The following is a 21285-nucleotide window of genomic DNA, read 5'->3' as shown; positions in this document are numbered from 1 at the left end:
ATGGCGTTTTGGGGCCTGTATTTGTTGTTCAGTAGCATAGCTCGTTAGGAATTCTGACAATACAGAAGCTACAAAGATGCAAGTGCTGCTGGGTGTTTTGAAACTGGATGTTACAGTCGAGGGGTAAATCTGACCGGGAAGCTCATTGGTTAGTAACATGTCAATCAGAAGTCATTAACGTTGGATAAAATTCCTTTCTGCCACTTAAAATGACCAAAATTTACAAAATGGGTTTAAAATTTTGTTCACGCTTACCCAAAACTAGTAACCTGGTCCATAAACCTATCGGGAAAGCGTTTACTGTGGTCAGGGCTGACAGCCGATTTCTCATCTGCGTAAGCAAACGCAACCACAGCTATCACCCCCTGGTGGCTGTTAAAGAGAATGCAACTTTGCAGCTACAGTGTCTCCATCTTTTACACTGTCTGTGGCCCGACAAGTGGACAGTGTTTCACTCCACTACAAAGACCTTTGTCTTCTGTGGGACTGTGGCTAAAGGGCTAACACTAACAACTGGTTCCACATATTTTTGACGCTGCCCCCTGGTGACAGTACACAGCTACTACATACAGGTGGAGCTCTGCAGTGCTCTGCGTAGGACCTATACCAGTGCACTATTACAGCGGAGTGGAGGATGAATTTGATAAATTCAGGATGTCCACCCTGTCACACCGCAGCTAGCATCATGAGCAGAGTGATATGATTGGCAGGTGCAGTTCAATAGAAGGGATAAATGCTCACAAGAATCTTTGTGCAAGTGTCAGTTAGTTCAATTATATTCAACAGGGAGCAGACATCTGTACAGCTGATATGGGGGAACCAGTGCAGGCTATAAGGGAAAAATGCATAAATGTGGTTTTTGAGGTGAACCCTCCCTTTAAGCACATTTTCACTCACATTTAAATTAAAAAACTACATTTCAGAAGAATTTTAGCATCCACCCACAAACAGCTTCCAGTATATAAGCTGACAATGTTAAAATATAAACATTTTGAACTGCAGATTCTTTGTGTCTTTATCAAGAAACTTGTATTGTGTGTCGGTGTGTGTCGGTGTCCAGCCCTGCTACAGAAAAGCTGTATTGTCCTGTGCTTTGAAACTGAGTAAATGAGTCCTTGACTGACTGTTACAGGGAAGCATGCAGATAAAGACTGTTTGAGTTTCTGTGATACCAGCCACACACACAGATACACAAACACAATCGCTTTCAAAGGGCTTTCGCTTCTCTGTTGAGCGCCCAGCTTTGAGTCCTCACTGGTCATTCCCTGTTAGTCATATTCCACCACAGTAAGGATCTTTTTCCCTGCAAACAGCTGTAATGCTCAATAAACGTGTACTCAAACACGCCATTGTTGGCCTTTCATACAGAGCTGTAGTTTATTAAACAGGGTCTCAGATATGGCGTTTCCCCAACTCTCAGTAATGATAAACACCTTCACTTCCTTATAAAACAAACAGGTGAGCACATGCCTGAAACGTGCACACACTAACCCTGCTGTTATAAAAGTGCTCTTTTGTTCTCCTCTGCAGCTTCAGCTGAAGCAGGCCATCAAACTGGGCTCTCCGCCGTCTCTGATGTGTGTGAAGAGGGCAGAAGACCCTGCGACCATGTCTGAGGATGATGGCCTACCCTGCAGCCCGCCAGAATACACAACAGTTCACACGGTCTCGATAAAGACATGCTTTCAATGATGCCTTCCTTCTGTCAGTGCCCCTGAGTTTGGCCGCTAACGTTCTTCTCCTTGTTCTTGGTGCGTCTCCCAGAATCAGGCTCAGGCGAACAGTTCCATCAGTCTGGAGGGAATAGACAGTGACGAGGACCGGGTAAGCATCAGTGCAACGAAAACTAAGATACTGCATTGTTTATTTCATGCTTTGTTCCATTCACAACCGACACATTTACCGACGAGTAAACTTCCACGCTGCGATGCTTTATAATCTGCACCGTGTCCTGCGTGTGGCATTACAACCAAAACAGCGATTCAAGTAAGATCGATGTGATCTGTGATTTGTAAAAGCCAGGAGGAATCTTTGTGGATGTGTTGGAGCTGTGTGCGATTGCTCCTCATGTGACTGGCGGAGAACAAATCTCATGATCCCGTCTAATCACTAAAACGCTGCTCTTGGTTCTAAATAAAAGCCCCTTCATGCAAACTGACATCTTTCCCTATCTTCCCTCTCTTTGTCGCTCTCTTTTCCCGTCTGTTGCTTTCTTTTTTAGTCTTTTTGTTTCAGCTTTCTCTTTTTTTTGTATCCTTAAATTGTCGTCCTCCTGACCCTGTGTATAAATCTGCGGTTTAACCAGTGTTACCCAGAATGCCCCATATTCTCCCGAACAATAATTTCAAATGAGTCCTTTTTTTGGATCCAGAGAATCACAGTGCCAGTTCACGATAAGACAAATGTCCCGAAAACATCAGCTATCCAATTAGTCTCCCTGACTATAGTATGGCCTAAAAGCACAGTCAGCAAAGTATGACAAATGAGCCTTTAATGATAGTGTACTTTTAGCAGTTTCAGGCGGGTTTTGGTCATTCTCCCACTGGAAAGAGCCACAAATGGCCGGCTACAATGACAGGCACACAAAACCCTGAAAATATCCCCTTTAAAGTCAAATCCACACACAGGAATGTGGTCAAGGATAGACTGCACTTACAGTGGCACTTTGTGCAGTTTATCCATCCACTGAGATTTCACTAAGACACCAATTGTTTACTTGATTGTGTTTTTGTTTTTGTTTTGTTTTCTTTTGTTTTGTTATTTTCCCCCAGGCTTTATTTAGAAAATTTAGAAAATGGATTTGATTTATTTGCAACAATCCAAGCTTTGACTCACACCATCGCTGTCAGCATACAGTCACTGTGGAGACTTGGGTCTAGGTCGGCCAGTGTTAAATGCATTTACAGTAAATCTAAAGAGTGCAGACTTTGTCATCTTTTCACACATACTGAATACTGCCTGTTTCTCTTAGCAGTGGATGACCAACCTGTGCATAAGGCAAAGAACATCATTTGAGAATGAGCTAAATCTATTGTTTCCATTGTGTTGTAAAGTGAAGATGGCACAGAAATGCCTGTAATACTTCCAGATCCCAGCAGGGGGCGACTCTGCTAGTTGCATAAAGAAGCCAGATTGTTCATAGATCAGGCATAACATCATAATCACCTGTCTAATATTGTTTTGGTCCCCCATTTTCTTCCAAAACAGTCCTAACCCATCAAGGAACCACTAGACCCCTGAAACTGTGCTGTGGTATCTGGCACCACGATGAACTTGTTTGTCCAGCACATCCTACAGATGCTTAAGTGGATTGAGATCTGGGGAATTTAGAGGCAAAATCAACACCTCAAACTTGTCGTTGTGCTCCTTAAACCATTCCTGAACTATATTTGCTTTGTGGCAGGGTCCTTTATCCCGCTGAAAGGGCTCACAGCCATCAGGGAATACTGTTTGCATGAAAGGCTGCACATGGTCTGCAACGATGCTTTGTTAGGTGGTGCATGTCAAAGCAGGGCCCAAGGTTTCCCAGCATCCTCAAAGGTTCCATTAGTGCCGTTTATATGAAGCCACCTTTTATGTAAGTGAACACTGACAGAGTTAGCAACCAGCTGATTAACAGCGTCATCTTTATCTTTATTAGATGAATTAAAAGGAGAATCAGTATTGGATATAATATCAGGTGGCCAACTTGGAAACGAATGAATACTAACATATATGGTTACAGTGTATCGCTTATTGGAGATTTAAGGAGGCAGTGTTTTTTTTAATTGTGAGTCACTGTTTGAGACTCGGTGATGAAGCGCTGCTTCAGACATAACATTGGCTCAGCATCCTTTCTCGCCATGGAGACTGGAACGTGAATGGCTGTTTACTTCTTTCAGTAACAGTGTCGTGTTTTTAAATCCTGTGCGGACATAAATGGAGAAGTTTATGTTCAACACATATCTGCACAGGAAATAGTTGTCATGTGCCGTGTGTGATAGTGGGAGATGGGCTTGTGTGTGTGTGTGTGTGTGTGTGTGTGTGTGTGTTTGGGTGTGGTTATAACCAATCCTCCAGCTTCTCTTCAAACCTTAAATGGAAGTCTGCAGCTTGACCCCTTCTTCCTCTGTATGTCGCTTTCCCCCTTTCCTTCTCTCTGACCTTCTTTTTCTTTTCTCCAGCCACAGTACATGCTATTCCACTGACCCTGTGTGTGCGCGTGTGTGTGTGTGTGTGTGTGTGTGTGTGTGTGTGTGTGTGTGTGTGTGCGCGCGTGTGTGTGTGTGTGCGCGTGTGTGTGTTCAGAGTGCATTCCAATGGTTTCTTTGGCAGTCAGCATGTCTGCTTGTAGTTAAAGCATTAAGAGTCTGCCTCTCAGCCTGCCTCTCCAACACACACACACACACACACACACACACACACAGGGAGACCTATATATTGTTAAAGAAGAACTGTGTTATGCGATATTTCATGAATACGTTTTAAGGCTAATTTGTGTGTTTTAAGGCTAATTTCAGTTAGATCATAAAAACAAACCATGTGTTCATACAACACAACGGCACCATTTTTGGTTTACATGCAGAATGAAAACTCTGATATGGATTTTTACAGTCTAACAGATGCAGACAGACATTAGTATGTAGCGTGTGTTGCAGTGTTAAACTGTGTGTGTGTGTTTAGTGGAAGAAGAGCAGTGTTTTTGTGAGTTTTGTGTTGAAATAAGTGAAAATGTGAGTTTGTGGGAGGTGAGAGAGGTAAGTTTCTGTGATGACAGACTAGTGTTGGTTCTGCAGATAAGGCCTGCTCGTGTTTGTACAGCTGGACTCTCCCTCTCTTGCTCAGTCTCTGGCTACTTGTCTGCATCCTTGGGGGATTTTTGAATGTTTGTGCTTTTAAGCTTCTTACAAGTACGGCTGATGTCTGAGAGTTGACCACCTCTATTTGGAGCCGTCCCACTTGGGGAGGTGGACAATTGGATGGATGAGTCAAATTCTGTCCCCAGAGATCTCTCCTGCTTGAGTGTTGCAAAATGCTAAATGAGTGTTTCCCGTCTTCCCAGCTGTCCTGCGCAGCCTCCAGCAGAGCAGTGAGCCCCCTGGTGGTTCCAGGAGACTTCAGCCAGCCGGCCAGTCCTTTTGTCTGTCTGGATAACTCTGCAGCCAAGCACAAGCTGGCCCTGAGGCAAAAAGCCAGGAGGAGACCTGCCAGTGTAAGAGGGGGAACAAAAAAAGCACTAGCATGAATAAACACTAATACTCCCATTACTTTAAATGGATCTTTATAGCTTTTCACGGCGTGGCTCTCATTGCATAGAGTCTCTGTTTTGTGATAAAACTGGACCTAACAAAGTAATTCCCCAACTATAAAAAAGAAACATAAACAGTGGGACAATCAAAATGATTAGTCAATAGTTTCCCCACATTATCTAAAAACCTTTTTATATGGAGGTTAAACTGAAAGTGAGTGCAGAAAAGTACAGCAGCCAGAGAACGGGTCAGGTGGTCCTGTCTGCACAGGCCTCTGTCCTTCTCAGTTATTCAAACTTTTCAAAGTCACACTGAGGGAAAAAAGTGATATTACTAATACAAATTCATGAGAGCTGTTGCTGTATTGGATGTTATCACATGTATGCTGCTGTTCATTGGCGATTGATGATGCTGATGTCACCACAAATGTCTCGTTTCTGTGCAGCGACCAGAGGGGAAAGCAGGCCAAGAGTCTGAGGTGGAGGCGAAGCTGACGACCTCCACCCTGCTGCAGGACCAGCAGGAGGCAGAAGGTGTGCACACAAAGCCCTTAGTCTGCATGTATGGAAGTCTGTGAATGCCAATATTAAAACAAAAGTATTTAATCAAATAAAAGGATTATACTCCACATGAGTGCGAAAGATATATGTACGTAGTTTTTTCAAGTTATTTTGGTAACACTGTAATTAAATGGAATATCACTGTATTTTATGTGAAATTACAATGCAATGATATTTACGTACACTTAAACCCAAGAATAAGGGAAGAACAAATCAGGTTTTTACAGGAAACAAAGATATAATTGTACTGTGAGTAATTTTAAGTACTTCATAACCTTACAAGAAACCAGACACACATTTTAGTGTAAATAATTTTAATTACAACAGTTGAATAATAGAAAATCAGTCATGAATATAACTTTACCTTTCTGCATCTTTATTTCTTTTACAAAGTTATTTAATATTCATTATGTTTATATACATCTATTTATAATTATTATTATTTTTTATAGATAATTCACACAAATTAATAATGAAGTGGTTACATTTTATATTGGCTGCCATCACCTTCCATAAACTTGTTACTTATAAGTTTGATGATAAGATGACACTTGTAATTTTGTGTTTGATTCAGAAGTGGCTGATGTTCTACTGAAACCAGAAGTTGAGAGGGAGGAAAACGAGGAGGAGGAGGAGGAGGAGGAGAGTGAGGAGAAGGATCAACCACAACATTCCATACAATCCCTGTTGGGAGACAAGGAGGAGAGGGAGGAGGGAGAAGACGAGTCCGAAGCCGAACAGGATGTTTCTCACGGCCCGGACACTTCCTGTCCTCCTGAGCCAAGTCACTCAGAGGAAGAAGACTCCGACAGCCAGCCCCTGCCCTCCTCCAAGCTCAGCTCGAGCGCCTCCTCTCTGGATAGTCCCAGGTGAATAGAAATGATTTCCTTTTGGTTTTCCCCTCCCAGGAGTGGAGCTTGGTTTGTTTTATCTTATCTCTTGATTTCTGCTTCTAGAGCCACACCAGAGCCCCCTTCTGGCTTGACAGACACAAGCATGGCCTCCAGTGCAGCGGAGAGTAAGGATGTAAGTGACTCTGCATCTGAAGGTGAAGAAGATGGGGTCCAGAACCACGGGGAGGAGGAGAACTCCTTCTTACAGGAGGTGCTGAGCTCTTTGAAGACGCCCCTCGTGTCTGCCTCGCTCGATATGAAAACTGAGGGCGCCGTCCTGGAGATGAAGGAGGAAGAGGTGGAAGAAAAGGAGGAAGAAGAGGTAGAAATGGAAGAAGGAGAGGAGGTTAAGGACGAGGAGGAAGAGGTGGATGAGTCCCTCAGTTCTCAGGCTGCTCCCTCGTGCTCCATGCTGTCAGATCAGACCATGAAGGAAGAGGAGCAGGTTGTCACTTCCTTGTGGCAGGAAGAAGAAGGAGGAGGAGGAGTGGATGCTGAGGAAGAAACAGAGGAGGAGGAAGAGGAGGAAGAACCAGTTGTGGAGAGATTTATTCGAACTGATGTATGAATCTTTGGTTATTTGACATTTTAAATGAATTTTGTGTGGAACACAAAAGGCCCCATGCCTTCCTCACTTACCCTAAACTCCTCTGACACCGTTTCGTGAGTGTCTCCATATATTAGGCAGTTTATATGTCAGCCAGCGCGCACTGTGGCAGGAATGAAGGGAAGCATACGATGTGAAGCTACAAATGCAGACACGGTCCAAAACTAGAAATGGACGTGCATGAGGTGTGAATGTTCCACAGATGGAGAAAATGAGGGAACACAGATTCCAGTGCAAGGGAACTTTAAAAAAAATGTTCATCCACTTTATTTTTAAAAATCTAAATGAAGTTAAATTGAATTTAGATTTTTAAAGAAGGGAGAGATTCACCTGATCCAGCATTAACTAAAAGCTCTTTCATGCCATTTAGCCACAGTCACATTCCTTTTTTTTTTCTTTTTTTTTTTTCCACTTGCCAGGATGAGGAGGAAGGAGAAGAGCAGGCAGTGGAAGTCAAGCCTGAAGAGGACGACAGCGTGCTCTCATGCCAAACTATCAGCCGAGCAGGTGACAACACCGTGGAAGAAGAAGATGGGGAGAGTGAGGGGGGGGACGAGGAGGAGGCAATCAAGCTGGAGAAGAAGTCTGAAATGGAGGAGGAGGAGAAAGGGTGGGAGATGAGGGAAGAGGATGAGGAAGTCGAGGTGACTGAAAGGACAGAAGTGGAGGAGGCAGAGGAAGCAGTGGAAGGAGAGGAGAGCGGCGCAGAAGAGATGCCTGAGATGCTTCCTGATACGCCGGGTGAAGAAGTTCAGGTGGTGGCGCAGGAGGCGGATGAAGGTGTGGCACTTGAAGGTGACGCTGTGTGCGCTGTAAAACTCAAAGATGATGATCAAATCCCAGCAGAGACGAGCAATCAAGGACTCTCCACGGAGCAGAAGGAGCAAGATTTCAACCAAAGCTCTGGAGACGAGACTGAAGAGGGAGAGGAGACGGTAGAACAGGGGGCTGACCTCAGCGTGGGGTTAGACCAATCGGGTCAAGAGGAAGGCGTGGAAGCGAGCCAGAGTGATGCAGATCAAAGCGAACAGGAGCTGGAGAGCGAGGAAGCAACGCCGCAGTCAGACACCAAACAGATGGAAGAGGGTCCGAGTGAAGCCGCGAAACAAGATGACGGCTCCCCCGAGCCTTCTCCTTTGTCCCTGCCCCATCATGAGCCTCAGTCACCAAAGAACGAGGCCAGGAGTCCCACCAAGACCAGCACAGCGATCGTCCACATAAATCTAGTTTCTCCCAGCTCAGAAAAAAACACGTCTTTATTCCAGCTGCCTCCAGCTGCTGCGGATTCCAGTGACAGCGCCAGTGAGGCGGCTTCACATGACACAGAGTCCACCTCTGCAGATAAAGAGGAAGCTGACGCTGTGGAGGAGGAGGAAGAAGAAGATACGCAGTCCACCCGGGATCAAGACGCTGCACCTCCTTCACCTGCTGAGGAAAAGACAAGCCAGCCGGCCTGCAGCCCCGATCAGACTAAAGTCCGCTTCACGATCGCTCCCGCCTGGCAGAGATCGCAAAGTCTGAACCCTCCTCCTTCCCCGCCCGCTTCCGTCTCTTCCCCCTCCGCTGTCACACCATCCAGCTGCGAGGAGCCGGAGACTGTGACCCAGGATTCGGTCACGAAAGCAGAACCGGCGACTTCACCAAAGGTCGAGTTGGTGCTGAGCCCATGTAGGGTGAAAACCGCCAAACCACAAAGCAGTGTGACACCAGCTCCACCCAAGATCTCTACTTCTGCGAGCATTGAAGGTAAGAGCGCTGAACGTGTGTGATGGTAGATGATGAAGCTGTTTTCTGCAGGGACAGGATCCACTTTGGTTGTGTTTAGACGAGGCTGATTTTACTGGACCAGCACGTGCACTACTGTGTATGCTTTAAAGTGAACCTCGCAAACATTGGATGTTTGCTCTCTGAAGTGTCCTAATCTGTATCACAGGAGCCTAAATTATAACCACTTTTTCCTACGCTGCCACCTGCAGAGAGCTCAGTGATTGTAGAGGGAAACCCAGACAATCCCTTTGGAGTTCGGCTGAGGAAGACGTCGGTTCTGCTGCGCTTCAGCTCAGAGGAGGAAAACACAGAGGTGATTGAAAAGCTTTTTAAGGGTTTCTAGGACACTCTGAACTTCTTACCTCTCAAGCATGATGCAGGAAACCTGAAACTTTAAGCTTAAATTCATGTCAAATGTATTATTTGTGTTTTATTTATTATCCTTTAGCCTCCGACTGAGTCACAAACTCAGCCACCCAGCTCTAAAGTTGACTCCCCGCAGCCAGTCAGTGTTAAGCCCTCCATCTGTCCACCGGTCAGCATCAAACCTGCGCTGCCTAAGAAGCCAGAGGTTCACGCTGACAGTGGAGGGAAACTGAAGCGCGTCTCAGGTGTGTGTCCACGTACATCTTTACTTAAAGAGGAATTCTCATGCTTCTTCTTTGCCTCTGTCATGTATACACTGTGTCAGTGGTGGATGTTCATATTAAACATGGCCACGGCTCAGGCTATAGAACTGCTCACAGACAAGATCGCAGGAGCGCTGCACAGCCTCACCGTATTAATCTGCACGAGCGTAACAATCCTGAACTCGACGAGTGTAAGAAAGCAGCTCGCGAGCCAGCCTGTGGCGTAACAACTGTGTGTGTTGTTAATTTAGATTCAGTTGCGGGCCGCGCTGTTTCCGCTGGATCTGATCCTCCCAGCTGGATCTCTGTGGCCAAACAGAAGCAGAAGATCTATAAGGAAAACTCACTGGAGGAGATCACTGTCAAGAAGGTAGACTTACAGAGAAGCACAAAAACAGGATGCACGCGTGCAGAGTACGCCACCACCACGTGATCTGTATGTGACTGTTCTGCTGCTGCTCTTTCAGGAGGACCAAGAGAGAAAGTCTTCACTTCCAACATACGTCTGCTCAGCTGCAAGCAAGGAGCAAGGCACCAAAACAGCTGAAACCAAAGGCAAAGGTCAGCACGCACACACATGCAAACACACACACAGACCGTTTATTAGGCTCCTTCGTCATTTGTGCAGTACCTCAGCAAATGTCTGTTTCACTATGCACTGCTGCCCTCGTCTGGTCAGCCTCTGCTACTACACTAGAAAAATAATTAACACTTTGTGTTGGAGGCTGATTGTAATGATTGTACATAACAATTTAGCAGAAATTCACACATAAACAGTACAGTGTAGAAAACACTAGACACCATTTTGGCCTCACGTGGGTGGTGTAGGGTGAAAGGTGGTGTTGCACAACAGCCTGAAGTTAGTATTGAAGTCTTTCAGACTATTTACAGAGGTCAGAAGTAAATAGTCTGTGAGCTTTAACTTTAAAATACATTTCTGTCAAAGTCTCTCCTCGGGTTTATTGTTTGTGTGTGTGTGTGTGTGTGTGTGTGTGTGTGTGTTTTGTCGCAGGGGCTCATTTGGAGATGAGCAAGCCGTCAGTGTCTCCAGACAAGGAGGCCAGAAGGCCTTTCTCTCCTCCGACTCCAGTGCCGCCTCAGCCTTTAAAATCCCAGCCCCTCCCCTGTGTTGCCCCCAAACCCTACGTCCCACCACCCCAAGCAAAGTACCCACCACAACCTAACCCTCCCCAGCGATCCCTGTCAACACCAGACGCTCCAAAATCTCCTGCTACTCCATCATCTCCCTCTAAAACTCCGCCCCCGCTCACCTGTTCCCCATTTCCATCGAGGACCGCCTCGGAAAAGCCCGTCCTGAGAGCGCCGGGGCTTTCTGGACAGACGCCGTCCTCCCAGCGAAACCTGCCTCCCACGGCTCTGGCCCAGGACGAGCCCCCCTGGATGGCGCTGGCCAAGAAGAAAGCCAAAGCCTGGAACGAGATGCCCCAGATAGTCCAGTGACAGGCCAGGTCAGATTTAGAGAAACCACGCCCCCCATGGGACCTGAAAGTCTCCAGGATGGAGCAGAACTGGTTTGCACACAAATATCTTTTAATCCTGAGCTTCAGGCTTTAGATTGGTGTAAAATGCCCAGCTCCACAGCTGAAGGCAGGCTCTCTTTTACTCCTTCATTTCTGTTTTCTAAATGACACGGTAGGACCCTGAAAGTTAACGCATCTTACTCAAGGAGGATGTTTGTTTGTTTGGTTGCTTTTAAAGATTTGTAGTTTGGGATGAGGTGCCGGAATGAGACACCTGCAGCCTCACACCAGTACGTTTTAACTTTAACTCGGATGAATCCACTTCACATCACTAAACATTTCAGGAAAGGGAACACCGAGATGTTATTATATATGAGAACACTTCATTTACCCAGAACGATGATAAAGTAACAGAAAAAATCTTCTGTTCTTTCTTAAGAATGGACCTACACGATGCTGCCGGCCTCTGTGTGTGTGTGTGTGTGTGTGTGTGTGTGTGTGTGTGTTTATTATAAGGCAGGTATAAATGCTGATATAATTGTGGTAAATGGAATAGTCCGTGGTCTGAGAGTGAGATGAGGATTACATCCAGAGCTGTTCTTTGTTTTTTGTTTTTAAATCTACTTTTAGAGAAGCACGTCCAACCAGGTCCATGGACACTCCTGTTTCAGGCTCGTCCGTGTAAATTATATTTTTTCATTTTCACTTTTGATATTTTTGAATTCTCTTTTTTATATTATTATCAACTCCAAGCATCCTGCAGAAATCTCCCAAGCCCCGCCCCCAAAAAGCTGATAATCAGTAAGCGCTGCCGCTGCGTTCACAGTCATCTGTTTAAAATTGTTTGATGCATCGCTGCGTTGCAGAGTGTTGTCGCCATGAATCCTTTTCCAGTGTAAATGAAACATAAGTATAAAGCTACTTAGGCACTTAGAGCTGGGTTTGCTGCGGGATCCGTCGTCTCTGTGTCATTTCAGTGTGTCTGGCAGTAAGCATGTGCAGATATGTGATACTCGTTTTGTATTGCTTTTTGAGAATTTGTCTTGTACATAATAATGCGCAGTAAAGAACAAATTATAAAACATGTTTCTGTGTTTGTTTGTACCTCAGGAGTGGAGCACAAATGTGATGTCTTAACTGTGAAACTTTGGTTTGATTTGAACCCTTTAACACAAATATGAGCGGTGTGTCCGACGCTCGCAGGCTGGACACACCGGTACAGCATTTTCATTCCCTGGACTTTGTGACATTATCGGGATTCCTTTCCCCGGCCTGGTTGTGTTTTCACCTTCACATAATGTTTTTAGGCTTTAAAACAGACACCCTACCACCCCCACAGGCCTAATAGTGGTTTGCTCCACTGCTAATCCCTAACTCTTTAACTTTGCAGATTTGATCTTAAAACAAAGGATGTGTGACATGTTGTTCTAGAATAAAACTTCAGTTTGGTTGTGTGTATTTTCTTAACCTCCATCACATCCTCACATTTCACTATGGCAGCCATATAGCTGCAGATCAGCCACACCTCCTAATGGTTCTGGAAGCAGGAGGCGTCTTTGTGAGTTTCAGTAGTTTAGTAGCTTTGTTCTTCGTCTTCTTCTTCGCTCTCTCCATGTGTCATCACATTTAAACCTTTTAAAGCAAACACAGCAAGTGAATCATTTAACTCTTTTGGCTGGTTTGTGTGTTTGTAGACAGATGATGGCATCTCATTAAAATCAGAACCGTGCATACACACCACCGAAGCCTTTACAGGTTTGTGGTCGAAGACAAAAAACACACACAATGAAGGTCAGGCTTAGCTGACAGTCTCTGGACTCGAAGGCAGTCGAGGCAGGTGTGCAGCTGGTTCTAGTCTTTAACTGGGATGCAAGTGCTGCTCAGGACTGACTGAGATCAAGCTCACAGTCGGTGTTTTGTCAGGTTGTTTGATGTGCTGCATGTTTACAGTGACTGCTTCCTTACTGAACTGCATCAGGAGCACCATCTCAGTGTCCCTTTAAGGCTCAAGCTCACGGAAATTTTAAAAAAGTCAAAAACATTTTTTCATTTAATGTTTAAAATATGAATGAAAACTGACCAAGTGTGAGTCTTAAAATACTGGCAATGAATTAGCCTGTTCTCATCCAGCTCCACATTCTCAACATATCCAATACAAGATTTTGCTTCTCTGCCTTTGAAAGCTCTCTGACTTGGCACGACGACATCTTTCCTCCGCTCAGCTTCAGCTGCTCTCCTGACAGCACCTCACTTCAGACTTGTTGGGTCATATCAGAAGCTCAAAACACATCTGTTTACATCAGCACGCCAGCTAAAAACGTGTTTCACATATTTACAATCATTTTATTTTAAATTGCTTTTAATGCCGTTGTTAATTTTTAAGATGCCAACAAATACGATTCATTATTATTATTATTATTCAGCTGCACACAGACGACTCAGATGTGTGCTGCTTGTAACAGACTGATGCCTTCCTAACTATCAATCCTCTTAATGTAAGCATCAAACAAGCACAGAAATGGGATTAGATTCTAAACTAGTGGAATTATTGCAGATGGAAAATAGTCCAGAAAACACGTGCAAGTCGAACCCACAGTGGGTGATTTATGGCAGAGTGGACTGATCAAACACTCGAGACGTCGATCTGTAAAGTCGGGTAACATATTTTTTCCCCTGCTCTGTTTAAGTGAAGCTTGGGCTCATTTTTCAAGCAAAAACTTTTCTTTAATTTCTCCTAAACGCGGCCTCATGGACTCACGTGACCGTCTTGGCGTGTACACGTGCCTGCAAATGTGTGCCTTTTATTTGTTTGTGCGCCTTTCTCCCTGTGTGTGGCCAAAATGTGAGCCAAATGTTTGTGCGCGCCTGCTCGCATGAACGGGTGTGAGCGGGCCGCTTGCATGCGTATGATTGATGGTTGCCTTGTGTTTGCGCACAGGAAGCTGTAATCAACTCCCCAGATGTCTTTTCTGGGTGAGTTAGGTAACGCCGCGGCTGCCCTACTTCTGATACACACACTATAGCACACATGCACATGTGGCGCCTAAAGTGGACCCGCCAAGATGTACTGTGCGTGTGCGAGTCCGTGCCAGGTATCCATAGTGATGACTGCCGGGTGCTGACCTTCTCATTTACAGGTTATATAACCAACCAGGTTGGCAGGAGTCAGAGGCACAGAGGTGAGGAGGTGGGTAGAGGGGCAGTGGCATTGAGGTCGACTCGGGGAACTACAGTTTCTAAGAAGTCACCGAAAAATCCTCCTGCTCTGAAACTCTTATTGCTATAAAGATATCGTCATAAATTTGGACATTCATTTATACAGGAGTGATGAGTAGAAGACAACAAAGCCTTTAAAGGCTTTTTATTGACTTGTGTAACTTTATATTGAGTGACCAAGCTGATCTCTGGGCAACAGTTGGTCTGTTGAACTGGATCATAAAATTACTTCAAATATTATAAATGTGCAAAGATTTAAACATAAATATTTTTCCGACTAAAAGTCTCACGCCATGGTTCTCGGTAGGAAAAGGGTGGAGCGTCCACTCCGAGTTCCTGCTCCATGTGGAAGAGTTTAAGTATCTCATGGTCTGAGGGGACAATGGAGCATGAGGCTGACAGACTGGTGTTGCATAATAATTAATATCTGGTGCTGCGATTGTTCGTTTGTGTATGTATGTTCCTACAGAGAGAAATTTTCAGCCAGGGTAAACATGCTTCCATGCAGTCCTCCATGATCCCGACTGCACGGTCCTCGACATGAGCGTCATTGTGCGTTGATCCAATGCTGATTGGTGGACAGAGCGATCACTGCCCCTATCTGACAACAGATGCTCTCTGCAGGTAGACAGACGGGCCGTGGGCAGAGGCTTCCACCACTAAACCATATTTTCCTGTGAACCACTGATGTTGATCGTTGTACTTGTTGTTGTAGTGATGAGAGAGCTGAACATGAAATACAGCTGTTGATCCACCTTCCTGTCCCCATCTATGCTGAAAATTATGTGTAAGGATTAGATAGGGTCTCAAAGAGCAGCCGCTTCTTCACCACATCGAAAGGAGCCAGTGGAGGTTGTTTGGGTTTGAAATCAGGATGCTTTCTGGGCACCTTCTAGGTACGGCACTGTGGGCATGTACCACCAGGAGGAGGACCCATGACAAGCTAGAGAGAACGTCCTTCAGCTGACTTGACTTTCCTCTGGAAGAGCTGGAGAAGTTGGGAAGAGGATGTTTGGGTGCCTCTGTTTGGACAGCTGTACCAACGAACACCACCGGTAAAAGTAGCTGAAAATGGATGGATGGCATTTTACAATATTGCAGTAGTGAAAATACCTGTGAACACAAGATTTCCCTGCCATTACCTTATGACAAATACAATGTTTCTGTCAAGGATGCAGGACTCAAACAGGAGAAGCTGACTGAAAGCAGCAGCTTTAATGCTGGAAATAATTCTGCACGTTTACAGAAAACCAAACTGAAAACAAGGAATTATAAATAAGAAACTCAAACCAAAAAACTAAGGAACTAAACTAGAAAATGGAGAACTAGGAATTTACTAGGAGCCCGCAAGTTATACACAGCAAAGAGGGGATACGATGCGACAATGGACAGGGGAACGCTCAGGGCTAAACTACACAAGGAAGTAACGATGGAATGGGAAACAGGAGGGAAACACAGGTGAGACTAATCATTCATAATGAGACAAAGCAAAACTCAAAACACTGAACACGGGACATGAAACTATCAAAGTAAACCAGGAAACACAAGACGGGCACGGAGACGCAGACATGACAAGGAGGCATGGCTGACTGGGGAGCAGTGTTGGTCAAGTTACTTGAAAAAAAGTAATCAGTTACTAATTACTTCCCCAAAAAAAGTAATCCCGTTACTTTACTGATTACTTATTTTCAAAAGTAATTAATTACTTAGTTACTTTTTAAAAACACGATTTACAACCTGAATAGGTGATAAAGCGATAGATCTTTCAGCCCAATTCTACTTTTTCTGCATAATCCATCATACAAAATGTAATCAAATGGAAAAGTCTCTTTTTAAAACTTGTTTTATTAGTTTTAATCTTTTAACTTTATGCATCAAGCAAAAATTAAATTATATGCAACATTCTCTGACTGGAAGAAATTTGTTTAACATTTAAACCTATTTTCTGCACATTCCAGCACATAAAATAAAATATTTTTTTGTGTTTACACTCACTCTTTCAAATAGATGAAAGTAAAACACAGCAGAAAATAAATAAAATCAAAGACTAGCGGTCCTGTTGCTCTATTTTCACCTGTAAAGCAGGACTGGGGTAGGCGGAGGTTTACCCTGGTGCAGGTGTGCCGCAGCGGTCAGTGGAAGAATCCCCGAGTTTCTCTGTGAATTTCCCATTACAGTCGTAGTCACTCGTGCTTGCTTGGAAGTTTAGGGGTTTTTTTCGCTGTAAAAAGAAGTTTTCTTCCCACGCACAACTGACACTAATGATTTTGTCACTTTTTATGGAATCAAACTCAAAGTAAGGTCAGTACTTCCACGCTTTAAACGCTGCACGCTCATACTCTCTCCGCACTTGATATATTATCCATTGTTGATCTGCAGACAGCTGTTGTCACGAACGTCGCACTCGCTTACGTCACTATCATGAGACATTCTCGCAAAAAACTCACGGTTGCAGTAACGCAGTAACGCAGCGTTCCTACGGGAAAGTAACGGTAATCTAATTACCGTTTTTGCAATGGTAATCCCTTACATTACTCGTTTCTTGAAAAAAGTAATCAGTAGCGTTACTGCCCATCTCTGCTGGGGAGACGCGGGGAACATGGAGACAGGGATGACTTGACATGAAAAGTGGGACATGGGAACAGAAACTAAACACAGGCAAAGATGAACACTGACAAAGGGAGAACTAAGATTACTGTTAGCTTGAGAAAAAGGATAAACAAAACCAGGAACAATAATAAACTTTATTAAACCAAAAACACAAACACCGTGACAGTTTCAGGTCCAGAACAGTCAGTTTTGGTCTCCACCAGCCAAGTTCTTTATGGTTTTTCCTCTACCTGAACAGGAGGCTGTTTTTGTTGTTGTTGTTGTTGTTGTTTTCTTCTTAGTAAATGAAATTTAAATGTAATTTAATTTAATTAATCATGCTCTGTACTATTGTCACATGGCTGTTTTGAGTGACAGTTAGATACTGTTTGCTTACGTTCAGTGTCTGTTATGCTTAAGATGCTGAGGAGCCAGCTGTTGATTCCTCTAGCACCATCCTACCCACGCAGCCTCAGCTGCCACCAGCAGGAGGAGCTGGCAAGCTGTGTGGGAACCTCTTTGTTGCCACCAGATCATTGGCATTAACAGTTAAAGCTGTTTACCATTGCAATTTTGTTTTAAGCCTGTTTTTCACTCGGCCCCTACCTCAGGTAATGTCACAGTTTTACAGATGAACCCTGCAAAGCAAGCTAGCTAGCACTACCATTAGCTAAAATGAACCAAATAACAAAGACTAAGGCTGCCAGCTAAAGACTTAAAAAATGAGTTCACAGACCAGTGGCTGACATCACATCTTATGCATACAGTCTATGCTATTAAATCATGTTTGTTGCTAACAGCTGCCTGATTTCAGTGAAATCATGCTAATGGATGTGGTAATGTTAACCCAAAATGAAAACATTTACAGAAAAGACGTGTAAACAGCCTCCAGCGTTCTATAAAAACCTCTGAAACTGCGGGTTTGAGTAACACTTGTGTGCAGATTCATTGCTACAGGCACTTACGAGCTTTGAATTTCTTGTTTATCTAAAAACATTAAAGATTGCTGACTGCTGTTTACAGTTTTAAATAAATCTGATATTACTCTGAGATCGTCACATATAAGCTGCTACATATTTATAACGTGTGTTTGGATTTGTCAGGCCGCTCTGACCTCGCTGACCTCACTCAGACTTTTGTGTGCAAACTGTAATGAGCCCAGTTTGCGTGAGGTCACATTCTCTAGCTGTCATTTTTTCCAGTGACCTTATAGCTGAGAATTTGATCACCACTGTGACTCTGAATTTCAATTAACACGAGTATGACAATCCTGGCTGGTTTACGCTTGCAGGGAAAGCTGACCTGTTCTCCTATCAGCGAACTCTTTGTTTCCACTCGTGGACCGAGGAGGTTAAATTACCTCCCCTCCTTCCAGTTTCTGTCTTTTTTTTTCTTTTTCTAATCATATTTCATCACAGAAAAGCTGGAACACTTAGTCATTTCTCCAGAGGGGATAAATAAGCACTTTTACATACTCTAGTGAACTTCAGAAGATGCTACTTATATTGATTCAGGTCTGTGTCATGCTCTGTTAGTGGCAAAATCTATGAGTGGAAGTGGAAACTGAAACCCTGTATTGATAGTAACTGAAATTTATCTCTATATGTAACAACTTTTAAATAGCTTAGATCTTCAAATGAATTAAATGGACTTGGCGCAAACAAGGAAGGAAGTGCTGGGACAAATGGGATCTTCGTTTTGGATCTTTTTCAATAAAAAATAACAATTTTTATTTAGATTCTTTGATCAATTTAACCTCTTAGTCCGACACATTGATTTCTTTTTTTATACACTGCTCATTTCATTTACAAAGATTTTGTTTTTGCGCTTTATTCAACTCCTGCTACATCTTGTGTGCTTTTGCAGTGTTTTTCTGTTTGCTGACATTTTCTTTAGTGTCTGTTCGTTTGACCTCTCAGGGCCACCGTAAAATATAAGTGACAAATTGAATCTGTGGCCTTTCATCCAGTCATGTTTGATGTCAGGAACAGACGCACAATCCTCCCCGCAGTATTGTACTGATGTAGCTAACAAAGCGTTACGCAGCTTTTAACAGAAGGTCACATTTACAGAAATGTAATAACTTTCTCAGATTGCAGAGGAAAGCCTGCTGTTCTTTACTCCGATGATGAAAACACAATAAATATTTATTACAAGAATTAGATATCCATTTAAGCCGGTTTTTGTGAGAAATTCTTGACTCTGAGTAGAGTTCTTGATGCCAGAATTGGAATCATTCCTTATGTGATTGCATTAAGCTGTCTGCAGTGTAATTATACTGAAGAGCTGAATAATGAGCTTGTCTCTTTTTAAGTTTGACTGTCTGACCTATATTTGCTTTGCTTGCATAAACAGTTGTTGTGTCTGCCCAGCTTCCCCTCTGTTTACATCTTTCAGCTCAGTGTTAGCAGTCTGCGTTATTCAAACATATCGGAGACTTGGTGTCACTTTCACAGGTGTTGGCTACAAAAACCAAAAATATGGACTTTTTTTTTTTCTCTAAAATCTCTACTGTCTCTTACATACAGTATATGTATACATACATGTGTGAAGAAATCTGCACTGAATCATACTTGTTCATAATCTCTGGCTCTCTTCCACAGCATGTCTTTATCCTCTCTTCCTTCTGTCATTCCCAAATGGTCGCAGCAGATGGCCCCACCCCTCCCTGAGCCTGGTTCTGCTGGAGGTTTCTTCCTGTTAAAAGGGGTTTTTTCCTTCCCACTGTCGCCAAAGTGCTTGTTCATAGGGGGTCATATGATTGTTGGGTTTTTCTCTGTATGTATTATTGTAGGGTCTACCTAACACTCCTTTACTGGATCAGCCATTTAGGTTTGACTCAGCTAACCTGATAACTTGAACTGCTGTTAAAGATGGATTCCATTTACTAACTGTGTTACTGGTTAGCTAACTGATAATATATAACTGCATCTCTCTCACTCCTTCACTGACAGTGCAGTCTGCACAAATGTGGATCCGAGGTGTTCCACTGCTACCCAATGGTAGCTCTGTCACATGGTGTGAGCAGAATCATCTGCAGCTCAACGTGGCAAAGACCAAGGAATTGATTGTGGACTTCAGAAAGACCAGGAAACACTTGACCCCTGTTTCAATCCAGGGGGTCAGTGTTGACATTGTGGAGGACTATAAATACCTTGGAGTACACATTGACAAAAATTGGACTGGGCTAAAAACACCACAGCACTTTACAGAAAGGGCCAGAGTCGTCTCTATTTTTTGAGGCAACTGAGGTCCTTCAACATCTGCCAGAAAATGCTCAGGATTTTCTATGAGTCTGCTGTGGCCAGTGCGATCCTCTATGCTGTTGCAAGCTGGGGGAGCAGGCTGAGGGTCGCAGATGCCAACAGACTCGATAAACTGATTCGTAAGGCCAGTAATGTTGTGGGGATGGAGCTGGACTCCCTCAAGGTGGTGTCGGAGAGGCGGATGTTGTCCAAGATAAAGACAATATTGGATAACACCTCGCACCCACTCCATGACATGCTGGTCAGTCACAGGAGCACGTTCAGTGACTGAGATTACCGAAAAGCAGCACTGAACGGCACAGGAAATCATTCCTGCCTGTGGCCATCTCCCTGTACAACTCATCCACCTAACACACTGTTTACTGCAACAGCTACACCCTTCTTGCACATGTTCTTTTCAGCTATTTATTAATAAGTGACTTTCATGTATATATATATATGCCTGTATATATTGTGCTATTCTTAGTTAGTGTATTGTCTGTCTTTGTTAATGTTTGCTTATAATGGAGCACTGTAACGAGAAATAATTTCCCCTAGGGATCAATAAAGTATTCTGATTCTGATTCTGATTCTCTAGATGAGTTCATATCAAACATCCATATGTAGAGTTGGATAAAATGGTGCAGCAGCAGCAAACACATGGACATTTCATTCTCTGAAATGCAGAAGAGCTGAAGGTTTTCAGGTTAATTAAAGGGAAATGACAGCAGTTGAAATTACTGCAGCCATGTGCAATAAATTTGCATTGTTGTTGCCTACTATAGTCATTTTAAAGAAGGGGTCCAGTCTGCTACCACTCTGCAATCAGTTTGCAACCAAATGGGTCCAGTTGCCAGGTGTAAGCACAGGTAATTCTACCTGCTGGGCGTTTCTGTCTGACACACCTCCGATGGTGCCACTTGACAGGCTGCAGGGTCGTCACCCAGGAACCGACTTTCACTCATGTTTCTCTCCATTAATCGCGGAACATCTCAGCGCTCCCCCTCAGTCTGCCTCAGGATCCATCTTTCCCCGAAACCTTTTCCTTCCGTCGAAGCCAGAACCAGAAG

The 21285-nt window shown here is 43.9% G+C and overlaps 1 protein-coding gene and 1 long non-coding RNA gene across 13 annotated transcripts in view; one reads left to right on the top strand and one right to left on the bottom strand.

Annotated features, from left to right (window-relative positions):
- zgc:66433 (uncharacterized protein KIAA1211-like) overlaps positions 1 to 12251 on the top strand; it is a 46712-nt gene extending 34461 nt beyond the window's left edge. For all 12 annotated transcript variants that reach the window (XM_025898353.1, XM_025898355.1, XM_013275437.3 and 9 more), the window contains 12 exons: positions 1531 to 1665; positions 1765 to 1824; positions 5042 to 5191; positions 5674 to 5761; positions 6363 to 6657; positions 6745 to 7243; positions 7708 to 9034; positions 9265 to 9368; positions 9504 to 9666; positions 9936 to 10054; positions 10152 to 10245; positions 10697 to 12251. In XM_025898353.1, coding sequence (XP_025754138.1) covers positions 1531 to 1665; positions 1765 to 1824; positions 5042 to 5191; positions 5674 to 5761; positions 6363 to 6657; positions 6745 to 7243; positions 7708 to 9034; positions 9265 to 9368; positions 9504 to 9666; positions 9936 to 10054; positions 10152 to 10245; positions 10697 to 11145 — 3483 coding nt within the window. In that variant the 3' untranslated portion in view covers positions 11146 to 12251. The remainder of the gene's footprint in view (positions 1 to 1530; positions 1666 to 1764; positions 1825 to 5041; positions 5192 to 5673; positions 5762 to 6362; positions 6658 to 6744; positions 7244 to 7707; positions 9035 to 9264; positions 9369 to 9503; positions 9667 to 9935; positions 10055 to 10151; positions 10246 to 10696) is intronic.
- Positions 12252 to 12343: 92 nt separating this feature from the next.
- LOC112842172 (uncharacterized) lies at positions 12344 to 16041 on the bottom strand. The gene is made up of 2 exons (XR_003213862.1): positions 15524 to 16041; positions 12344 to 15446 (listed from the first exon to the last, which is right to left on the bottom strand). It is a non-coding gene; the product is annotated as an uncharacterized LOC112842172 (long non-coding RNA).
- Between the last annotated feature and the right edge of the window lie 5244 nt (positions 16042 to 21285).

This window comes from Oreochromis niloticus, linkage group LG2, assembly GCF_001858045.2.
Source record: "Oreochromis niloticus isolate F11D_XX linkage group LG2, O_niloticus_UMD_NMBU, whole genome shotgun sequence".
Lineage (NCBI taxonomy): Eukaryota > Metazoa > Chordata > Actinopteri > Cichliformes > Cichlidae > Oreochromis > Oreochromis niloticus.
The sequence above is the reverse complement of the archived record's forward strand: the minus strand, read 5'-3'. Positions and strand labels throughout refer to the sequence as shown.